At 36.4% G+C, this 23,759-nt stretch overlaps 1 protein-coding gene across 2 annotated transcripts; it reads right to left on the bottom strand.

Moving 5' to 3' along the window:
* Nucleotides 1-1,228: 1,228 nt before the first annotated feature.
* On the bottom strand, nucleotides 1,229-22,515 carry LOC120420858 (synaptotagmin-5). 2 transcript variants are annotated; one of them, XM_039583976.2, is made up of 8 exons: nucleotides 21,733-22,514; nucleotides 7,752-7,950; nucleotides 7,304-7,531; nucleotides 7,161-7,241; nucleotides 4,541-4,910; nucleotides 4,257-4,447; nucleotides 3,959-4,195; nucleotides 1,229-2,809 (listed from the first exon to the last, which is right to left on the bottom strand). In XM_039583976.2, the coding sequence occupies exons 2-8, from the start codon at nucleotides 7,923-7,925 to the stop codon at nucleotides 2,525-2,527; spliced, it is 1,566 nt and encodes a 521-aa protein (XP_039439910.1). In that variant the 5' UTR covers nucleotides 7,926-7,950; nucleotides 21,733-22,514; the 3' UTR covers nucleotides 1,229-2,524. The 2 variants fall into 2 exon arrangements, with proteins under 2 accessions (XP_039439910.1, XP_039439911.1); XM_039583977.2 differs by lacking the exon at nucleotides 7,161-7,241 and having other exon boundaries at nucleotides 21,733-22,515.
* Nucleotides 22,516-23,759: the final 1,244 nt, after the last annotated feature.

Here is a 23,759-nt window from a genome sequence, read left to right as displayed (position 1 = left end):
CCTTGAGAAAGCCTTATATGTTAGATTAAGCCTAGCGTTCTTCTTGTCTTTTTTTAACATTTGTAGTGCGCCATTGCATCGGAATGCCTTGAAACATCATAAGCGTTAAAGCGGCCAGGCCTACTGTGTAAATTTTACCGCAGAGAAGATTCTTTGATGTGGGTTGAATTTGAGCACGGATTACAACAATTCAATTCTGAATTTACAGTGGAGGTAGAAGCGTGGGGACTACCACCTAATACTAATAACGCCCCTTAGTTCTGGTTTTAGGAAATTATTCGTTATATCAAAAAGGATTCTAATGTTTTTTTTATAACGAACGCCGTGTAAATGCTTTTTTCTTTAAAAAGTAGGGTTAGCAAAAAACTTTTTGCGTTACGTAATAAAAGAATGCTCTTTTTGGCTCGAAAGTAGATGTGCATGCCCAATCACGACGTTCTAGCAGGATTCTAGCAGAGTTCTTACAGAGCTGGATATTCTTACAGAATTCTAGCAGAAATGTTCTACCGTTCTAGCAGGATTCTGGCAGAACCAGCTCTGCTAGAATATTTCGTTACTGGGTGCAATTGTGACAAAACGCCTTTGAAAAAAATCTATAAAAAAATACGATTATTCTCAGTATTGAAATCTAATCTGATTGCGCATAGCTTTGATGCTTCAAACTCAAATAGGACTTTTTTAAAATTCTGAAAACTTCCTGGAAATTTACTGAACTCTTTTGGGAAATATTATTGTTCGCTCTATTAAGAGTTTATAACAATGCTTGGCCATTTTTGGTTTTTCACATTTTCTAAAAAATAACATCAAAAAGTTTGAACATAAATCCTATGTATCCTGGAAAAAACAGCCTTTAAAACTTAAAATTCTAAGTATTCGAAGTAGTATTCGACTACAAAAAGTTGAATTAACACTTGAGAACGCTCCCAATTTGGCATACAGTCCAGACTCCCCCTTCCTTTCAAAATTTCCTAGAAAATTCGAGAAGTAAAAAAACATAATTATTGCTAAAAACGCAATCGAATGTCAACTATTAAAGATGCATTGAATAACGTTGTTTGAATCATAAGAACATTATTAAGCTTTTTACAGTTTTTAAACCAACATTTCAGAAAAAAACAGCCTAATATAAAAGCTAGGTTCTAAAAGTGATTTTAAAAATTCCCGCAAAATAACGATTTGCTATGCCGAAAGAACTAGTCACGTAAGGGAAGAAAAATCAAAATATGACTCATTTTCACATAGAAACTGTTTTTATTCAAGTCTGGTTGTTAAACTGTCCTCCCAATCAAGACAACCCCATTTGCTTTATATTTCTTTGATTAAATAATCGAATGATTTAAATTTATTAAAATGAGTCGAATACGAAAAAAATTAGATTCATGCCAATTAACGCCCTACAAAAAAAATATGATAGGTACGCCCTTGATTGAACAATTCCAAATATTGTATGTTCTGTATGTCCTAAATTTACAGAATTAAATCAGTTATGAACAAAAATTGAAATGAGCTTGACTCGCTTGGGATGGGACAGTACAGGGTAAGCTACTTTTTAAAGTTGACAATTTAACCTAATAGTTACAGTTTTTATCCTCAGTTAAGTCTAGTTAGCACAGACATAAGCAGCACGTTCATAATTGAGTAGTTGTATGTATTTATAAATGTGTTGTTGTTGTTTAGTTCTATCGTTTTGTTTTATGTTGCAGTACGCACTAGTGGCCATGTAGAAACGCTAAAAGTGGTGTGTACCTCTATGTGGGCATATTGTATATTCCATACAAAATAAATCACTTATCCTAATTTAGCTTCTTTTTTTTGCATTTTTCTGTTTCGTTTTCTGTTATGTATAATATAAAATTACCTTCTTGGTTAAAATATGAATATTCTGTTTAAGCTCTAACATTGTTTTGTTTCATACTATGTATTTTGTGTGTTGCCTCGCTACTGTAAAAACTTATTCCAAAATAAAGTTTGCAACAACGATAAATAAAATCTCTTTTAGCATTAAATCAGTCTAACGCATTTGTACCGTTGAACGGTGTCAACTTGTTTTGTAAAATGTTTACTTTTCTCTCTCTTGTGAATAAAGGGGATAAAAACGTGCTTTTCTAAACTTTGGCGTGAACAGCTGTAACATTCATTGTCCTCTCTGTGCGGATTAAAACATGACCGGTTATCAGTTTTCAGTGCAAATATACAGAAACCTGTGATGTACATTTTGTGTGATGTATTGACATGTGTTAAGTATATAATTTTGTGGCTGGTTTTAGTTGTGGTTAGTGCGTTTTTTATTACTGCGGTTTTACTGAACAACCAAACTGAGATGCATTAGTAAGTTTTTATTTGGTATTTTCGATTGAAGCCTTGGCTGAAAGGATTCAATCACAGAAGAAGGGAATTTGGGGTGGAGGTGGGTTTTTTTAGAAACCGCATTCACTGTAAAGAACAAGCTCAAAAAGCAAGGTGGTTGCTACTTTGTAGTATCTCTCTCTCTCTCTGACTCTCTCGCTAATCAGAGAGCCTCAATTTATCTCAACGTGTGCCACATGGCGATCGGTTTGCGGCTGTTCTGCATCAGATCCTGCCAGTGCGCTGACCCGGAACCGCCCTCCTGCAGCCCGACGGCACAACCCGGTTCCTGCGTTTCACCCTCGTTCGATGTGACAAACAGCTCGACGCCGGCGTCCTGCAGCTGCGAGGCCGGCAGGTCAAACGTGAACGCCTCGTTCCAGATCGGGTTGGACGGGTCCGCGGCCCGGATGGCGCTGGTCTTCCGCTTCTTGGCGCGCTTGTCGTTCACAATCAGGTAGAGCTGAAGGAAAGATGGAATTTGATTTTTGTATTTTTGTATTTTTGTATTTTTGTATTTTTGTATTTTTGTATTTTTGTATTTTTGTATTTTTGTATTTTTGTATTTTTGTATTTTTGTATTTTTGTATTTTTGTATTTTTGTATTTTTGTATTTTTGTATTTTTGTATTTTTGTATTTTTGTATTTTGTATTTTTGTATTTTTGTATTTTTGTATTTTTGTATTTTTGTATTTTTGTATTTTTGTATTTTTGTATTTTTGTATTTTTGTATTTTTGTATTTTTGTATTTTTGTATTTTTGTATTTTTGTATTTTTGTATTTTTGTATTTTTGTATTTTTGTATTTTTGTATTTTTGTATTTTTGTATTTTTGTATTTTTGTATTTTTGTATTTTTGTATTTTTGTATTTTTGTATTTTTGTATTTTTGTATTTTTGTATTTTTGTATTTTTGTATTTTTGTATTTTTGTATTTTTGTATTTTTGTATTTTTGTATTTTTGTATTTTTGTATTTTTGTATTTTTGTATTTTTGTATTTTTGTATTTTCGTATTTTTGTATTTTTGTATTTTTGTATTTTTGTATTTTTGTATTTTTGTATTTTTGTATTTTTGTATTTTTGTATTTTTGTATTTTTGTATTTTTGTATTTTTGTATTTTTGTATTTTTGTATTTTTGTATTTTTGTATTTTTGTTTTTTTGTATTTTTGTATTTTTGTATTTTTGTATTTTTGTATTTTTGTATTTTTGTATTTTTGTGTTTTTGTATTTTTGTATTTTTGTATTTTTGTATTTTTGTATTTTTGTATTTTTGTATTTTTGTATTTTTGTATTTTTGTATTTTTGTATTTTTGTATTTTTGTATTTTTGTATTTTTGTATTTTTGTATTTTTGTATTTTTGTATTTTTGTATTTTTGTATTTTTGTATTTTTGTATTTTTGTATTTTTGTATTTTTGTATTTTTGTATTTTTGTATTTTTGTATTTTTGTATTTTTGTATTTTTGTATTTTTGTATTTTTGTATTTTTGTATTTTTGTATTTTTGTATTTTTGTATTTTTGTATTTTTGTATTTTTGTATTTTTGTATTTTTGTATTTTTGTATTTTTGTATTTTTGTATTTTTGTATTTTTGTATTATTTTTCAAATTACCTTCACAAACGGCTCATGCACGACGTGCAAATTCTTGGCCTTCATCACGACCACGGTTAGCCGCTCTGCCTGTGGCAGATAACTCAACGAGATCAACAGCTCCGCCGACTGTTCTGTGGGTTTTTTAACCGCAATCAAATCACCCCAAATTTCACACCCCGACAAGTCCAACGTGTTGAGCAGGAACCGAATCTCGCCAATTACTTCATCGCGTGAAAATCGGTCGTAATCGAGGAGCTGGATGATGATCAGAATGTTGTAGTTTTAAGGTTGTTGATTATGTTGAGATTTATTATACCTGTAAGACGAAATTGGTCTTCACGAGATTCCTCGGCCGTAGCAGGAATGAATAGTGCTGATCGAAAAATGGATGAGTTTCCGCTCGATGGATAGCCGTTTGCATTGTGCGATGTTCTTCGTCAGTGTCCAAGAACAACCTTACATAAGGATCTCGAAAGCCACCTTCTGACAAGGAGATTAACTCTTGAGCTGTAATCAATGAAAAAAATAGTTAGAGGTGAGTTTTTGCGACTCATTGATAAGTTATTCAAATTACAATCGTCAGTCCAACCGAAAACCTACCTTCCACCAGATGAACCATCAGCTCCTCCTTCGCTCCGTCGTACTGCAACCGGAGGTGGAACCGGCCCAGAACCGTATTGATGTCATTCGCAGCCATGATGATGGGAACTCGACGCCGCGGAGACCGGGTACTGTCCGACCGAATCGATCCGCTCGGGCTGTCCGGAACGCTGGCAATTTCCGCGTGCCGCGGTAGGGTGGCACACGAAACCGTACTGTTGCGCTTTTTCGGTGAGTTGATGTCCCGCGGGTTGACGGAAAAGACCGACGTAACACTTTCCTTGGAGCCAACGCGGCCGTCCGGTTCGTAGGCCAGCGGAAGGCGGCCCTCGAGGCTGAACGTTCGTAGACGGCCCGGGGAGTGGGATTTCTGCGAGGATTGGGAGAAGTGATTGTTTAGTTATATTGAATTACAAACAAATAAAAAACATCTAATATTTATTGAAAACTTGAGGATATTTGTACAGAAACTATTAATGAAATGATTAGAGGAAACACAAATTATTTATGTTGTTTTCGAAAGTTGATAGAAGTTTTGCTCGGACTGCCCAAAAAGACACGCAAGTATTTTTTCCAAGTATTTTTTAATTATGCCTTGCAAACCCTCAAAAATTTGTTCATTAAGAGCGAGTTTTTCACCGATGTGAAACAGGTCGTAACAAGTTGCTCCGATTTGGATGAAACTTTCAGGGTTTGTTTGTCTATATATTAGATGAACTCATGCCAAATATGAGCCCTCTACGACAAAGGGAAGTGGGGTAAAACGGGCATTGAAGTTTGAGGTCCAAAAAACATGAAAAATCTTAAAATTGCTCGCATTTCCGTAAAACTTCATCAATTCCAAATCTCTTAGATGCATTCGAATGGTCTTTTGAAGCCCTTCAAAATGTGCTATAGACATCTAGGATTGATTTGACTTTTTCTCATAGCATTTGCAAATTACTATTAAAAATTGATTTTTTTTAAATCCTTAATAACTTTTTGCAACAGCCTCAAACACCCATACTCCCATAGGTCAAAAGTTAGGGAATTTCATGGACTATAAGCCTACGGTATTAACTTTTTGGCCAATCGCAGTTTTTCTCATAGTTTTACGATTTTTCTATAACAAACATTTTACAACGTTGGTTTTTGCCCTGTAGGCTTCCATAGCGGCACTTTGTGGTCTTAATTTTGACATATTCGGAATCCTCAGAAAATTTTACATTAGATTGAGGAGTTGAAATTTTGAATTTGATTGAAAAAAATGCCATTTAGAATTAATTAAAATATTTTTTAGCATTTTGTCGGATTATGGGTAAAACAGGTATTCGCCTACTTAATACAGCATTTGACGTATTGAACACAGGGTATGAAAAATCTAACTTTTTTTCATAAATGTTTTATTTAATTATTTTCTTAATCAAATTCATAACTCCAACATCTCAATCTAATGTAAAATTTCCTGACGATTCCGAATATGTCAAAATTGAGACCAAAAAGTGCCGCTATGAAGGCCTACAGGGCGAAAACTAAAGTTGTAAAATGTTTGTTATAGAAAAATCGTAAAACTATGAGAAAAACTGCAATTGGCCAAAAAGTTAATACCGTACACCCAAAGGAAAAATATATCTCAAAATCTGCAACATTGGATTTGCTGCAGAAAATGTCATATTTTATAACATTTTTTGCAGCAAGCCCGTAGATCATTTTTGCCCGCGTGTAAAAATTTCAGCGATCTGCAGTTCTTACCAACACATATAATGCTGGCCTGTCCCCGAGCAACACTCCAAAGAGAAGCATATGTTGGTGCTCTTTCACTCACATTTCATCAAGCGTCCATGGCGCGGTGGTAGCGTGTCGGATCAATAACCAAGAAGTTGGTGGTTCAATCCTCGTTCTGCTAAGTGCTTTTTTTGTGAAATACAACCAAAAAGCCGTCGGTAACGGGCAAAAATGTCATACCCCTATATCGCAAAAAATGCATGAGGACAGTTTTCATGCAGATTCTGATATACTTTCATGCCGCCATGCATCACAATCATGCGACTGCCAGTTGGGTGTAGATATTCTTAGGAAAAATATCTCTGAGATTTTTTCAGCGTTTTAGCTGCTAGATCTCCTCTTTCGAAAGCCACCTGGTACATAAAATTTAGCTTGCGATTTTCGAGATAATTGAGTTTTAATTTCCAAAACCAATTTTTCGGAAACGAACATCATATTTCTCTAAAACTAAACATAAATATTTTTAGAAACACTTGTTGTAGAACAAAACAATTTATTTATTTAGCCCTGCAACAGAAGGTGAGTTGTAAAATTTGTATCTCCCCAATATGTACGCACGCACGCACACTATCAAAACACACGTTTGGTAGTGTGTGTGAACTCCGTGTTAAAGGGGTGTCAAACTAAAAAGTGACCCCGTTCGTTTGACAACAGTTGGTGTCAAACAATCGGGGTTTTAGTGTATTCAATTTGCTTCAAAGATTTATTATTTTTATACTTTGGCATTGGTTTATCAATTATTGTTTGTAAATTTTATTGTCCAAATAACAAACATACATTGTTAATCAAACAGGAAACGGGATTCGCATTCTAGGAAAGTTGGTCACGTCAAGAGGTCAAACCACATCAAATTTACCTGAATGATAAAGTTTTCTGAAATGGTCGATCTTGTTTCTGCGTTAATATGCGAAGCAAATTTGGGCGACTCACGACAACTCTGAAATCACTTCAACTATTAATCGAAAAACTACCAGAATAAAGCGTGCTCAAGTGGCTTACCGATGCTCGAGAGTGCACACTTTCGGTGCTGTTGTTCCTGGAAGCCGACGGAGGTGGGGGCTTCTGTCGGCCGGAGTACGGTTTCGGTTTTTGCTCCAGGTTCGGTTGCAACGGACTCGAGCTCACCTCCAGTGGGCCACCCTTGCCACACTCGCTGACCAGCCCGTGCTGGGGAACGCTCGACGGTGGTTGCACCGGATGGGAACCACTAATCACGCTGCACTCTTGCTGTGGAGCCAGGAAGAAAGGAGGTAAAATAAAACTCTATACAAATGAATGACAAACTACCTCCGGTTGTGCATCATTTAACAAGCAACCATCCCACGTACCCCACTCGAAAGAATCAAATTCCAATTACCACAACCACCATCGCATCGTTACGTAAGCTATGGACGACGACGATAACGATAGTGTGGTTGTTCCGTTCAGCGAAACCCCGCTTCCATACCTGCAGATTGATTTTCCGGGCTGCCTTTTTCTCCTCCAGCCGGTCCAGCTCGGCCCACTCTTTGCCCTTGCGCCGGACCACGTAGTAGCGGTACATTACGATCGTAACGGCCACCAGCAGGGCCAGTCCCGTGCCAGCGGCAGCCCCCAACACGGCAGAACTCACGAACACCATGGTGCACCGTTAGCGTCAAGGTGGTCTGTAACGTTAGAAGGATGATGGAAATGGTTTAATAATTTATATTACTATACTAGAATGGAGGATAATTGCGAATATTTTAAAACCCTTAGACATTGGGGCCGTTATTTTAAATTCAACAGCAATTTCCTTGTTTTCCTGAACATGTCTTCGCTAATATTTGGTTTAAAATTAAGGATTTCCGTTAACTATCAAATACTCCATAATATTTAATATAAAAAGCAAGTTTCCCAAAATTCGGCCATTTTTTTTTATTACTGTATATTAGAGTGGTCCAAATCCGGGCTTTCTCGGGGCTATCCCCTGAAATCGAAGATTGACCCATAACTAGGCTAAATTCCAAATATGAGCTCATTCTGCCCACGGGAAATCCTCCCTCTAATCCAGGCCTGCCCAACCTTTTCGGCTCAATTTTCACATTTTTGATCGTCAAAATTACAATTGTTGATTTTTTCATGGTTTCTTTGATGATATCGGTTCTCAGATGACCAGTGAACATAACTTTACCAAAAGTTTGAAAAAATATTTATACAAGTCGTTTTTATCTACATTTTACGTCAAAAATCAATCCCACGGGCCGGACCAATTTTTCACTTAAAACTTACATAAAAGACCTGCAAAAATATATTTCCAAAGTTTTATCAAAGTTATGTTTACTGGACATCTGAGAACCGATTCCATCAAAGAAACCATGAAAAAATCAACAATTGTAATTTTGACAATCAAAAATGTGAAAATTGAGCCGAAAAGGTTGGGCAGGCCTGCTCTAATCGCTTGAAGTTTGTATGAGAAAAGCAACTGTATCAGTTTTTTACCTGTTGAGGGCGCAATAGTTGTCCAATCTTTATCAATTCTCAGATGAAGGACCTTCATTGAATTTTGAACTTTCCCGAAGACACCATAGTTTTTTGCTGAAAAGTTAACAACTGGGTGTTGTTGAACTGGGTTGCTTATTAACAGGGGATTGATAACTGGGTCGAAAGCCCAGTTAAAAAGCAGACAAACGTCGAAAAACCAAAACAAACCGAAATGAAAGAGGTTGATGGATGCAAAAATCATGTTCAATAAATAAAAAATCTTTATTCAAACTTTTATTTAATTTTAAGTCACAATTAAAGAATCATAAAAAGTGAACATTGTAAATACATTTGAGTATTTTTTTCATATTTTTCCCCTCCCATATCCCCACGGGACTGTATGGGCGTAGCCGTGGAGCATAGTGAGGAAATTTACTTTCTTAGATATTTTTGGTTGTACCGGGCAACAATCAAATTGTCTAAGAATATTGAATTGACCATTGTGGCACCCCCTACAGCGTGGTGCAGACCCGTAATGCTATGCTATGCTATGCTATGTGCCGTTGTCAATTTATAGCAACCTATACATATACATTTTTCATTTGTTTTAATTTCTTAGAGTGTAAACATAACCCTTGGAAAAATTGCGACTCTGAATTATGTTTTAAATGGCTCAAACAATTTCCTACAATTTTCTCTCTGGAACTATGAAAATCGGGCAATCACCTGGTTTCTGCGAAAAGAATTCGATGAAAATGAAAATGAATTTATGTAAGTGACACCTTATAAGCCTGTAATTTTCAACTGACGATATCTCGGAAACTAAAGGTCCGATTTTTAATGTTAAAAATTGAAACTCTTTGCAATATGAATTAGAAAATCCTTTTGACGAAGAACTTTTTCAAGATACAGAATGTCATACATTTTCATAACCATTTTGTAACACCAGCCCCCAAAATTATATGGAGACTTGACTTCTTTTGACATAGGGAATGCCTGGATAATGTTTCATCCAAATAAAAATTTAGAAATCGCGAAAAAATGCGAAAATTCAGAAGACTACTCCCATCTAAAATTAATAAATTCCATAAGAATGTGACAAAATAGAAATTTCAGAGTCTTGAGTTAAAAAAAACAAACCTTGCGATAATAGAGCTGCAAAAAGCTCAAAACTTCAATGTGTCAATCACAACCATTTGAATGGCGATGATTAAATTTCAAATGTATTATGTTATGAACTGTTGAGAATAGATTGGCCAATATTCATATTGATTAATCAAATTGTATTACTAATCTACTATTTGATGTAATCATAATATTTCGGTATCAATAGTTAAATATTCTTGTCAAACTTTAAACAGTAACATAAAAAGTAAAGTAAATCTTTCCCTGTTCCTGAGGGGAACACCCGTGAAGAGTATCGGGGCCGGCATTTACAAAGCGGATTCAGTGACAGTTTATTTATCAACTTAATGTTAACATGTTAAGGTTAATGTTAACATTACATATGTTGTCTTCCTATGGTGTCTTGATAAGGTCCAGTCTGTGACGATACACTACCTTTCCTTTACTAAGCAATCGAATCCAGAAGGGAAAAGATCACCTGTTGTGTTGGTCCGAGCCGGGATTTAAACTCCGATCTACCGCTTGGGAGGTGGAAGCGTTACCACTGGGCTACGTGGCTCGGTCCAACAGTAACACAGCAATGGTAAAATCATGAGCATTTTATTGTTTAAAATTTCTAGAGTTGTGCTTTTATTTTGAAATTAAACTTGTATACAATTTCTGGAGTTTTGCATATTTTTTTTATTATAATTTATTTTCCAAGAATTCAAAAAAATATAAATACAGCAATTCCCCACGAAAACAGCATGATTCGAAAAAAAAGTTCTCCGATCGGGCTCAAAATTTTTCTGGGGGTTCTTGGCCGAAATAATTAGACCCGTATTTTTTTTGTTTTGGCCGTTAGGGTGACCTAGGACATGTTAGGGTGGCTCGAAAAAATACAATTTTCGTCGATTTTCGCAAAAACCACATTTTTCCAAAAATCATAACTCCGCACCATTTCAACCGGTTTTAGCTGTCTTGAGCGCAAACGAAAGGATATTAGAAAGGTTTTTAAGGAAAAATAGTAAAAAGTTTCAAATATCTAGTCTAACATTTGAAAATGAAAACCTAAAATGCTCTTTTCGACGATGTCGTTCTATCTTGTCACACCCGCAATTTCGACGTTCCGAGAAAAACGCGTTTAAATGTTTGACCTTGAATAAACAAAAACTAGAGCACGCAATATAAACAATAACAAACATGTTTTGTTTGGCTGACCATTCTGTGCGAAAACGAAACGAAACGAAACTATTGGCACTACGCCCCCCGGGGCATGGCCTTCCTCTAACGTGGGATTTCTGCTCCAGCGCCTCTGACGAGACAGGAGAAACCGGGACCGACGTTTTACTTCACCATCCGATAGAAGCTCAGTGGATAAGGCGGGAATCGAACCCGCGTCTCATAGCATCATCGGGATCGGCAGCCGAAGCCGCTACCCCTGCGCCACGAGACCCACGACCATTCTGTGCATTGTCCCGAATTTTGGTTGAAGTTGGTTGCTGGAGTCCTGAGTTATAATTACATATCCCAAGTAACATTTTAGGCTTTATCAAAGCTGTCTCAACCGCTATAAAAACTATCAGCCAAAACCAACATTAAAACCACTAAGTCGTAACAGCATCCCCAGAACCCCGATAAACCTCTGTTAAAACTCAAAAGGACCTCCGCAAAAGGTTGTCACGGCCTACACGTAGAAAAAAGTTTTGTAGAATCAGCCTGTACGCGGTTTGAATCAACAAAATATAATGAATATAATCAAAAGAGTGTAACAAAAATGACTTTTTGGCGGGCATTCAGGGGTTTGTTCCGGTGGGCATACTGAGCCCAAATCCCAAATATGAGCTTGATTGGACGTAACAGGAGCTGGCGCTCCGCCCTTCAATTTTAAATGGGATTTAACCCGTAAAAAAAAGATTTTTTCAAAAATGACAATTTTCGAGGCATTTTGGCCACTGAAGCGTTTACCAAAAACATCACTGGCGTGTAGGCCAGATCCTTGCGCATCTTTTGGTATATATAACATTGAAGTTTGGAGCATCCTGGAGCTCGGTACAGACCTTCAAAGTTTGGCATTTTTTCGAAAAACCGGCCCCGGCAAAAAAGATATGCGTCGCGTCTCGCGACGCCCGAGACGCCATTTGATTTTGCTGGGACCGATTTTTCGAAAAAATGCCAAACTTTGAAGGTCTGTACCGAGCTCCAGGATGCTCCAAACTTCAATGTTATATATACCAAAAGATGCGCAAGGATCTGGCCTACACGCCAGTGATGTTTTTGGTAAACGCTTCAGTGGCCAAAATGCCTCGAAAATTGTCATTTTTGAAAAAATCTTTTTTTTACGGGTTAAATCCCATTTAAAATTGAAGGGCGGAGCGCCAGCTCCTGTTACGTCCAATCAAGCTCATATTTGGGATTTGGGCTCAGTATGCCCACCGGAACAAACCCCTGAATGCCCGCCAAAAAGTCATTTTTGTTACATCCTAATAATCAACAAAAAAAATTGCGTTGAAACAAAGCTTGATTTTCTCAATTCTAAAAAAGTCTTTTGTTGTTTTGAAAAAGCTGCTTTGACGTTTAGCGTTGATTCAACAAAAATCATGATTTTCAAATCAACAAAACGGTTTTGTTGATTCAAATATTCCTTATTTTTCTGCGTGTATTTATAAAACCTACATAGGAGTTCAAGGCTTTACAACTGAATCCTAACAACATCCTCAAAGCCTTGATAAAACCTTTGTTAAAACCTAGTCAAAAGTTAAGCAAAAATGACATTTCATACGTCTTCAAACGTCTTATGCTTATGCTTATGTTTTATTTTGGCAAAAAATAAGTCTTTGTCTTGCCACATGATAAAATGGAGATGGTTTGCTAAAATGGCGATGATATATAATAGATACAAGCCTTACCCGACAAACTTCGTTCTGCCTTCGTTTGTTAACGTTTTCGGCTTCAGCCTCCTGTGATCAAAATCTGATTTTACGTAAATTTTCCCATACAATCTGCAGATGCTCCGGAATCGGTCTCAGAGTGGCCAAAGTGGCAATTTTTTAGCATATAAACCTTTCTTGGGCTTACACGAACCTAACGCAACAAAAAGCGGCTCGATCCGACGTTCCGTGTTCAAGTGATTCGCGTTCGAACAAAACCGTCGATATTTTATATATATATAGATTGGAGGTATTCAAAACAATTTGAAAGCTTATTTCTCGCAATTGGTGGCTCAAATTCAGCTGCGGTTGAAATCTTATTAATAAATGTACTCGCTTCATAAAAAATCATTATTTGTAATCATAGTTTTTAATGTAAAAAATATTTTATTGCAATTATTTGAAAAAATGTTCAAATTATTTATAAGCGGCCGTGGCTGACTGGTTACGGTGTTCGCTTTGTAAGCGAATGGTTCTGGGTTCGATGCCCATCTGCTCCCAACGAGAAAGTTTAAGAACACAGAAATTTGAAATGATGAATATGAACGAAAAATCAAAGTCGCTCGCGGCGGGGTTCGATCCTCCGTCCTTTGGATTGGTAAGCAAAAATGCTAACCACTAGGCCATGACGACTTGGTGAGAGTGAACTGGAATTAGGAATACTGTTACAGAGAGCTATAACCACGGCAAATAGTGTCCAGGGCATTCGTGGAAATACAATGTCCCATCCCAGAGGGTCCCGGAGTACCAAACCTTCTTAGCATGGTGCTCCCAACGAATACAACCAAAATCTCGGAGCGTATGGTGGTGTGTCCCCACGCTTCTTCCTCCCCTGTCGATTCAGAATTGTGTTGTTGTTCGAACACTCAGTGCTCAAACTCAACCCAATTACGAGTCATCTCTGCGATACGGCTTTACGCAGTAGGCCTGGCCGCTTTAACGCTTGTGATGTTTCAATGCATTCTAATGCAATGGCGCACTACAAATGTTAATAAATGACAAGAAGAGTGCTAGGCGTCATCTAACCTAAGGCACTCTCCAGGATCCCTTCGAAAGATTGGCTGCGCTAGGGTCTGATTAGATTAGATTAGATTAGAAATTATTTATAAACATCTATCGCTATTTTAATTATATCAGAAATTCAGCATAAATGAGTGTTTTCGTCAAATTTAAATCAAATTTCTCAGTTCTCTATTTTTTCAACCAAGATGGCGGTCAATCACATTCAATCAGAACACGCGTTTAGCGCCATATTTATGCACTGCTAATTGGCCGCGTTAAAAGCTTTTTCAGGAGCTTGTGGTTTTAATTAAGCTTTTTGCATGCCTAATGGCACTTGACAGCTAAAACACCCTTGGTTTTAAAGAAGCATGCGATAAAACCGTTTGGCATGACATTGCCATTGGGTTTTCAAGACTCTCTTAAAACTTTCATAAAACCTTATTGAAAGTCATTTAGCTTTTATTGTCACAAGGTTTTATGTCCGAGGCATAAAACCCTGTTAGAACCTATTAATAAGCGCTTGCTTATTGGTTGCGGTGAATTCCCAAATAAAACTATTAAGCAATCAAGATGCTACCATAAAACCTTAATAAAACTAGGTGGTGGCTAGTTGGTTTAAAAATGTTACTTGGGATGTGTACGGTAGTCTAACTTGTAAGTGCGTCAAACGCGTTCTGACCAGAGATCCCTTTGGCCAGTTGTCGCACTTACATCAAGATAGCACGACATGATTGAAACTTCTTTTATATGTATATAGAGTGACAACAATGCACTGAGTTTTTTCGGTTTTTATTGAATATCTCAGGATTGAAATCGAATTTTGGGGATCTGTGAAGGTCAAAAGGTGAGGCATTGTTAGCTGTACAAAATGGCGTTCTTAAATCAATTTGACCCAAAATGCACGTGCGACAAGTTAGCACGACGGCAACGTTTTGAAGGTCTCGGGACCAAAGAGCCTATACTGCCCACCATTGAAAAAACGGCTATTATCCACTTTTGGCAAAAACGAGATATTAGCATCAGGTGGTAGAGGATGTTCTAACGGATCTCCTGGAACTTGAATTTCACTGAAATAGTGTTTAGACTTGGCTGCCAATGCGAAAAACCAAACGGCTAATATGCCACTTTTATGGGAAATTGCCTTGACGGAGATTTTGTGACAAACTCTTAAACGCGTTTTTCTCGGAATACTTGATTTGGCATAATAGCCGAATTTTCAATTATGGGCAGTTTATCCGAAAATATTTTTATCATAATTTTGCATAACATATCAAAAAATGATGAAGTTATTTCTTTAATATTCCGAGATACGATTTTTTGAAAATAAAAAGTGGGTTTTTCGACGCGCCGCGCGCAAAAATGGGAAATTGACGAAAACGGCCTTTTTTTACTAAAACTGCGATTACTTAAAAATTTCAGCGATTGCCTATACATGTTTTGGTACCAAAAGTTGCGTCTTTCAATTACGAAAATTGGTACTCAAACATGTGTAGGTCATCGCTTAAATTTCACTATTTCAATAACATTTTTTCCTTCGTGGGGAATCGCTGAATAATGTTCATTTTTCTCTTTTATTGTCAATATGTGTTGGGAAACATAGATAAAATATTGCCAAAAATCGAAAGTGCATAATAAAACAATAAATTGAGCATGTCACGAATATCATGACCGTAATGTTTGAACGACCCCTTTCTTTTTGCTTGAATAATATTTCTGTACGAAAATGAAGATTTCCTCAGAGATTTTAACATTCGTTTGCAAATTGATGCGCAAACGATTTGTGATTGACTTGTTAAGTCCAGTCATTGTATTCACTGATTTCAAGTACTTCGGTTTCTGATTCGTCAATGCTATGATCAAAAGTCAGTTTGAGAGCGAGTGAGAAAAATCCCTATCTGCGTTTGAGGCCGGTGCTGTCCAAGCCAATATCACAAATCAAAATACCGATTTGCAGCCAATCAAGCATTCTGTCGCGTCACGATTCTTGACTTTCAATGAAATTTCGAACAAAAAATATTGGATTTCTTTGCGATTCGTTTGATGTACTGCTAGACGTTGCTTTTTTTGTGAGTTTACGATTTTCTTCGTTTTCTCCACTTTTTTTCCACTCAGAAGGAACAAAAATCAATAAATTGTACTTTAGTGCACAACCGCGGACTCCACCGAAGTGCTAAACTCCCCGGCGAGCTTTGGAGTCTCTTGATGTCACAGCGGTAGGCAAACGTTATCCTTGGTGCTTGTTATCAACTTGCCCCGCCATCCTTCCCTCGGTCGTAATTGGTAATCAAGTTGCTTTGCCGGCGCGGATGAAGAGGAAGCTCAATTTACAGTAGTTACTTGCTTGCAAAATAATTTCCTGCCGCGTCGTCCTCATTCCGGCGTTGGCTGATGGATCCGCCTTGGCGAGCACAAGTTCAGGAGATTAGGGCTTCTTCGAGTGAATGCAAATTTGTTGGTTTAGCTTTGGCGCTTTGGTGTGAAGGTCGCGCGGGGTAGAATCTCAGATTTGTTTAGTTAACATTTTCAAAGGTAGTTTCATGGTTAAAATTTCCATATCAAATCGTAAATAGTCTTTGATTTTTTCCAAGACAAATATTTGCAAATCATTAAATGCTGTTACTCAGAAATCTTTTTTTTAGCTCTACCTGCGTTAGATTAGTTATTTAACTTTAACAGCTATTCTTCTACCCGGTAAATTTGCTTGCCAATCCAGCTGAAAAGTAATAGAACAAAAACAAAGCAAAAAATAAACTTGCATCATCAACAGCAGCTATGTTGTGTTGTGAAGTTTATAAAAGTGCATTCAACATTGCTTGTCAGTAACAGACTGCCTCTCTAACCTTTTCCAGAAAGTTAACATTAGTTTTCAAAGCATATCGAAACAGCTAATCGTTGAACCCAATTATTTCCGATCGAATAACTTTGTTGCCTTGGATAAATTCCTATAGCTAACCAAAAGTGTTCATGTTATTGGCTTATTCCCCCCCGAAACAATTCGAGTGTTCTCGAAAGCTCCACTATTGCCAGGGAAACTTTTGACCTTTTGATCGAAATTGATCAATTTTCCAACCGCGAATACATCGCGTGCCGTGCGTGCAAACATGTTTTCGTTAGCTTTACAGTATTTTCCTCTGTGGGGATTCTTGGGTAAAACATAATTATGATGTTTTCACTAATTACTGTTTTTGTACATTTTGAAATAAATTGCTCAATTGTTCAGCAGAAAAACAAATTTGTTTTCGCAGATTTTAATAGAAGAGAAAAAGCTTTTCAAGCAATCTTTCGTGAAAACTTTCCCTCATTAACTTCACTCAAGCAACTCAACCATCATCATCCGGATTCATCCGCTTGAACCCCGTTTAATTAGCTAATGCAAAAGTTTATCTCCCGAGTTTTATTTTTTCTCGCTTTTTTCTCCACTTCACCAGATCATAATGTGGGATCTCTATCAGTCATGGTGGGCTACGTCCGTCACCTGGCAGGGGAAAAGCACACATTTTCAGCAGGTTAAACTTTAATACCACTTTTCACCTCTTGAGCAGTTTTGTTTATCAGCATTACAGTTCCCTTTTTTGTTGCGATTAATTTCTCAAAGATAAGACGTTCAAAAAAAAAAAGAAATTTTACGATTAGAAATAGGGGCTTTTCCCCCGAAGCACGATAAAATGTGCTGATGCAAGCAAAGTGTGTGCATGATTGACTTGGCCAAACGAAAGCTCCCACAAGCCATGATTTATATCTATTGCCGTTACGGCTGGTCCGCTGTGTACTGTAACCAGAATGTCATGCTGTCTCTCATCTGTCATTGTGTGTTTTCTTCCCTCTCCGCTACCTTCTTCTGAAAGGTTGCAGTTGATTCGGATATGATTGATAAAGCTGCTTTTTTCTTGAGTGTCCTACAGAACGACGAGGAAAGGAGTGACCTTCAACGATGGCATTCGAGTGGAGATTTAATTAGTGGAGCGAAGTTTTGCAGTTCGAGCAGGATAATCTCTTTATAAAGCTTGAAGTGCTCATAAAGCTGGTTGACAAAAGTAGATTCATTGCAACGAATCTCAACATTTTGTCTTTAAAAAAAACTTGAAATGCTTTTTTTAAGTATCTCAGCAGTATTAGAAAGAAACCAATTTCAAAAATAATTCAACATAATATTTTTTTCAGCCTAATGTGGAATTGGGACAATTTTTAAAACAATTGGCAGGTGAAAAAAAACCTACGAACTTTGGAAAAATGCTGCATTTCTATCCCTTGTCAAAAAATTAATTGATTTCATTCAAATATTTTTTGTTATTTAGAATATGAGAGGTGTGTTGTGTTTTAACCCTAATTGGAGGGAGGGACTTAAAAACATTTTTCATTGAAGTTTTTTGTTTGTTAAATTATGACCAAAACTCCAAGTATTAAAGCCTCACGAACAAATATTTTCAAACCGATTGCCGATTCAATTGTAAATGCTATTTACTTGAATAAAGAAAAAGCATATATGCATATATATTTTTGTGAAATTCCGAACTTTCAAAAACAGATAGCTTTGTAGTTGGGTAATTCTCTACCAACTCACACGAAATCGGGAAAAGTTGCCCCGACCCCTCTTCGATTTGCGTGAAACTTTGTCCTACGGGGTAACTTTTGTCCCTGATCACAAATCCTAGGTCCGTTTTTTGATATCTCATGACGGAGGGGCGGTACGCCGGTACGACCCCTTCCATTTTTGAACATGCGAAAAAAGAGGTTTTTTTTCAAAAATTTGCTGCCTGAAACGGTGATGAGATAGAAATTTGGTGTCAAAGACACTTTTATGTAAAATTAGACGCCAATTTGATGGCGTACTCAGAATTCAAAAAAAAACGTATTTTTAATCGAAAAAAACACAAAAAACGTTTTAAAAACTCTGCAATTTTCAATTACTCAACTGTAAAATTTTTTGGAACATGTCATTTTATAGGAAATTTAATGTACTTTTCGAATCTACATAGCCCCGGAAGGTAATTTTTTCATTAAGAACAAAATTTTTCATTTTAAAATTTCGTGTTTTTTCTAACTTTGCAGGGTAATTTTTTTAGAGTGCAACAATGTTCTACAAAGTTCTAGAGCAGACAATTACAAAAAAAAACGATATATAAACATAAGGAGTTTGCTCATAAACATCACGAGTTATCGCGATTTTACGAAAAAAAAGTTTTGATGTTGGTCGTCGTTATTAATGCCCGTTCATCGTCACCCGCGACAAACACGGACGACGAAACAAAGAGAAACGCAAAAGGTAACTGTTTCAAAACTTTTTTTCGTAGAATCGCGATAACTCGTGATGTTTATGAGCAAACTCCTTATGTTTATATATCGTTTTTTTTTGTAATTGTCTGCTCTAGAACTTTGTAGAACATTGTTGCACTCTAAAAAAATAACCCTGCAAAGTTAGAAAAAACACGAAATTTTAAAATGAAAAATTTTGTTCTAAATGAAAAAATTACCTTCCGGGGCTATGTAGATTCGAAAAGTACATTAAATTTCCTATATTTGACATGTTCCAAAAAATTTTACAGATGAGTAATTGAAAATTCCAGAGTTTTTAAAACGTTTTTTGTGTTTTTTTCGATTAAAAATACGTTTTTTTGGAATTCTGAGTACGCCATCAAATTGGGCGTCTAATTTTACATAAAAGTGTCTTTGACACCAAATTTTTATCTCATCACCGTTTCAGGCAGCAAATTTTTGAAAAAAAACCTCTTTTTTCGCATGTTCAAAAATGGAAGGGGTCGTACCGGCGTACCGCCCCTCCGTCATGAGATATCAAAAAACGGACCTCGGATTCGTGATCAGGGACAAAAGTTACCCCGTAGGACAAAGTTTCACGCAAATCGAAGAGGGATCGGGGCAACTTTTCCCGATTGCGTGTGAGTTGGTAGAGAATTAACCAGTTGGGTAACATTTTTCCTAAATGCCGGTGGTCTCCGTTCAACTACTTCTCGAAAACTTTTCGCTCAATCTCTGTTGAATAGACGATAAAAAGATTACCGCAAGACGTGACGACAATGCACTTCAAGGAATGGAACAAGTTTTACATGGACGCCACGTGTTCAGCAGGGCCAGCTTATAAAATACAAATAAGTATTTATCAAAAATCAAATTATTCGCTCTACAGCATTGCCTTGGCCTTGGCCTTGGCGTTCTCGACTGCGAGATTCCTACTCGAAACTAGGTGTCCGAAGGCTTGATTGTTGAGGCAATTGCAAACCTCTTTTTACACCTAAGCTTCCATCCACCCCGGGATTCGAACTGACGACATTTGGATTGTGAGTCCAACTGCCCACCAGCGACTCCACCGAGACAGGGGCCCAGGGAGACGACTCCTACATCTGGACTGAGCTATCGACCTAACCCTCTAGGTTAGACCGGGGCCAACATTTACTTCCCCGTCCCCCTTTCAAAATTGGGCCAAAAAATCAGGAGGCAAAAAAGTTACAAAGAAACATCGAAATATTAATGAAAATAGAAGTCAACTGAAAACAATCTAAAATGGTTTTTCTTCATGGAAAATCATGTTGAGCATGTTTGGGTGGTTTAAAAATATATTGATTTTTTATGAATTTCCGATGTACAAAACCGCAAAAACTTTTTTCTTCGCAATTTTTTTTTTCGTCAGTATTTAGATAATTAGGAAACAAATGATTGCAAAACAACTTGACAGGTGTACAAAGCATTTTTAAAAACTTTTTAAAATTCAAATGTTAAAATCATGGCTTGTAGTTTAATTTTTTCCCGACTTTTTTTTCATAAAAACTGATTAAAAACTGTATTATTAACGATAAAACTTAATTGTATCTGTGATGTGAACCGTAATGTAAGACAATTTAATGTAATATTCTCTGTAAAATCGAAATGTAGCAAATTAAAAAAGGTTTCCTTTACACTACAAGAAATAAACAAACAAGCAAACAATCCTGTTTTTGAAACACCTACACGGAAAAAAAATCGTATCTCGAAAACGTAAATTGTGTTCAGGAATTTGAGAATCAAGAAGGAATATATTCACGTTTATAGTGCAAATGCATCATACTCTTGAATAAATTCCGTCATGGTTCTCAAATTCATGGACACAATTAACGATTACGGGAATTGATTTTTTTGTACTGTGTAATACCCTTCGTAGGCATTTCAGCATAAAAATAAACCAATTTTGCAAATTTTGAGTAATAACAAATTCCAAAAAATGGGGGGGCAAAAATTGTTTCTGTATTGATAATCATATTTAGCATGTTTGGGCTGGAATGAAAATATTTTAAATTTTTATGAAATTCCAATGTACAGCACCGCAAAAACTGGTCAGAGTCGAGGGACATAAACTTCATAAAATATTTCCAACGGCCTCAACCAACCTTTAGAATATTCAATGTGAAAATGTTTAAAAATAGCTCACAAAATTATTTTCAAAGATTCGTGCAACAGGTACAAAAGGTAACATTGAAATAAAAACGGTTCGAAAAAAAGGTCAATGGTTTTCAATTTGAAATTCCGAGAAAAATGCTTTCAATCACATTCGATTTTTTCAATAACGTACATAAAATCGAACCCATACAATATGGTTGAAGCTGCATGTTTTCCACCGATCCTAGGAATTGTTTTCGGGGCTTCATCCCCGCTCTGCTTGTACCCCCATCAGCAGGCTCCAATGATCCCCACCCAGCAACACTTGTTTTCGTCTATTTTGCTACAATATGGTCTAAGCAGAGCGTGCAGCGTTAAAATATGCAAATCGTGTTGTCTCTCTGTGCTATTTGCCGTGTCATTTCCACAACCAGCATCACCAGCAAGTAAAACCCGCTCGAGGAAAAACTGCGCGCCAACTGAAACCTGCCCGTCTTCATTAGGCTCCGGATGAAATTGTATTGGATAGGAGAGAGAGATAGTCGAAAAAAAGCAGATCCAACTCTGGCTAATCACTCAACTTACCCGTGAAGAAGAGTCTGCAAATCCTTAACTGACAACGAATCTGGATCCTACGTTTTTTTTACTTGGAATGAGATTGGGTTTGGGGAGCACTTGATAGGCTTCCACGCGTGAACAGCTTTCCAATTGCTATCGATTTGTAGTGCTTCCACCTCGTTTACACCATGTAATGGTCGGAAACTGGTTGCAAAGCGAAAGGGTAACAGCTGTTGACTGCAAGGAAAATTTTCCCTTTTTCCAGAGTTCCGATCGTTTCTTCTTATGTAATCACCTCCCGATAAGTAAACACTTGACGCGATTCCGAACAAAGCCAAAGATAAATAAGTGCTTCAACCACGAGCTCAAATAAGTCCTCAATAAAATCCGTTTAATAATTTCTAATGTTTACAGAACCGCTCCGGGCCACGGGAATTTGTTGGGCAAACAACGCACAAAATTTTCGGCGACGGCGACACTCCACTGGAATCGGTGCCAACTCCTTGGCAAGTTTGACCAGCTCCTCGACCCAACTTCCAACCCTTGGTCGTTGGTCCGGAATAAAATTATAATACACTGGTACACAACTCCCCCTACACCTCCCACCACCCCACCGCCCAGCAAAGAGTATTACACGCGTAGATAAGCACAGAGATAACAGGAAGGAAAAGCGCGCGCACCCGGTGACCGCCCCCCTTGGTCGCACTCTGGACTGGCTGCAGCGATTGGACTCTCAAACACTCCTAGCGAGCCGATTTGGGAGAGCAAGTGAACCAGCACCGATGACGTCTCACGCTGTACTGAACGAACCATGCGAACCGTACGGAACGAGCTGTGGGAGCTTTCTCGACGTTGAGCTTGGAACCACCGCCGAGGAACCGATCTGGGATGTGATCGGATTACGAAGCGAAAACATGGACAGGGTGACTGATTCAAGAAAATTTGAACAACTTTACAAACACAAATAACTATGATCAAACGTTATGGGGAGTATTTTCAAAAATAGGCGATAAAAGTATGTAGAAGCATATCAGCAAAATTAAAACGTTTGATGAAAATATCTTTAAATTCCCCCAAAACGTTACCTGAAAATAAATATCAAATTTGCTTTCAAAAACGAATGAGGAAAAATGCTTGTATCTTTGGCAAAGGTTTTAGTTTCATTTACATTTAATTTGCGTTGAAAATACCATAATTTGCAAATCTTTTTTTGAAAAAATCTTGCTTGCTCACTTCCCATTCAGCATTTTTTTACTTGATTTCAGATGAAATAGCTTTTAACACGGTGTAATCGAACATCAAAGCGTTTATGGGTCAGCATGAAGTGCCGATTGATAATTCATTGACAAAAACAAAAACAAAAACAAAAACAAAAACAAAAACAAAAACAAAAACAAAAACAAAAACAAAAACAAAAACAAAAACAAAAACAAAAACAAAAACAAAAACAAAAACAAAAACAAAAACAAAAACAAAAACAAAAACAAAAACAAAAACAAAAACAAAAACAAAAACAAAACAAAAACAAAAACAAAAACAAAAACAAAAACAAAAACAAAAACAAAAACAAAAACAAAAACAAAAACAAAAACAAAAACAAAAACAAAAACAAAAACAAAAACAAAAACAAAAACAAAAACAAAAACAAAAACAAAAACAAAAAACAAAAACAAAAACAAAAACAAAAACAAAAACAAAAACAAAAACAAAAACAAAAACAAAAACAAAAACAAAAACAAAAACAAAAACAAAAACAAAAACAAAAACAAAATCAAAAACAAAAACAAAAACAAAAACAAAAACAAAAACAAAAACAAAAACAAAAACAAAAACAAAAACAAAAACAAAAACAAAAACAAAAACAAAAACAAAAACAAAAACAAAAACAAAAACAAAAACAAAAACAAAAACAAAAACAAAAACAAAAACAAAAACAAAAACAAAAACAAAAACAAAAACAAAAACAAAAACAAAAACAAAAACAAAAACAAAAACAAAAACAAAAACAAAAACAAAAACAAAAACAAAAACAAAAACAAAAACAAAAACAAAAA

The sequence above is a fragment of the Culex pipiens genome, chromosome 2 (genome assembly GCF_016801865.2).
Source record: "Culex pipiens pallens isolate TS chromosome 2, TS_CPP_V2, whole genome shotgun sequence".
Taxonomy (NCBI): Eukaryota; Metazoa; Arthropoda; class Insecta; order Diptera; family Culicidae; genus Culex; species Culex pipiens.
Note: the sequence above shows the minus strand (reverse complement) of the source record. Positions and strands in the feature narration are given on the sequence as shown.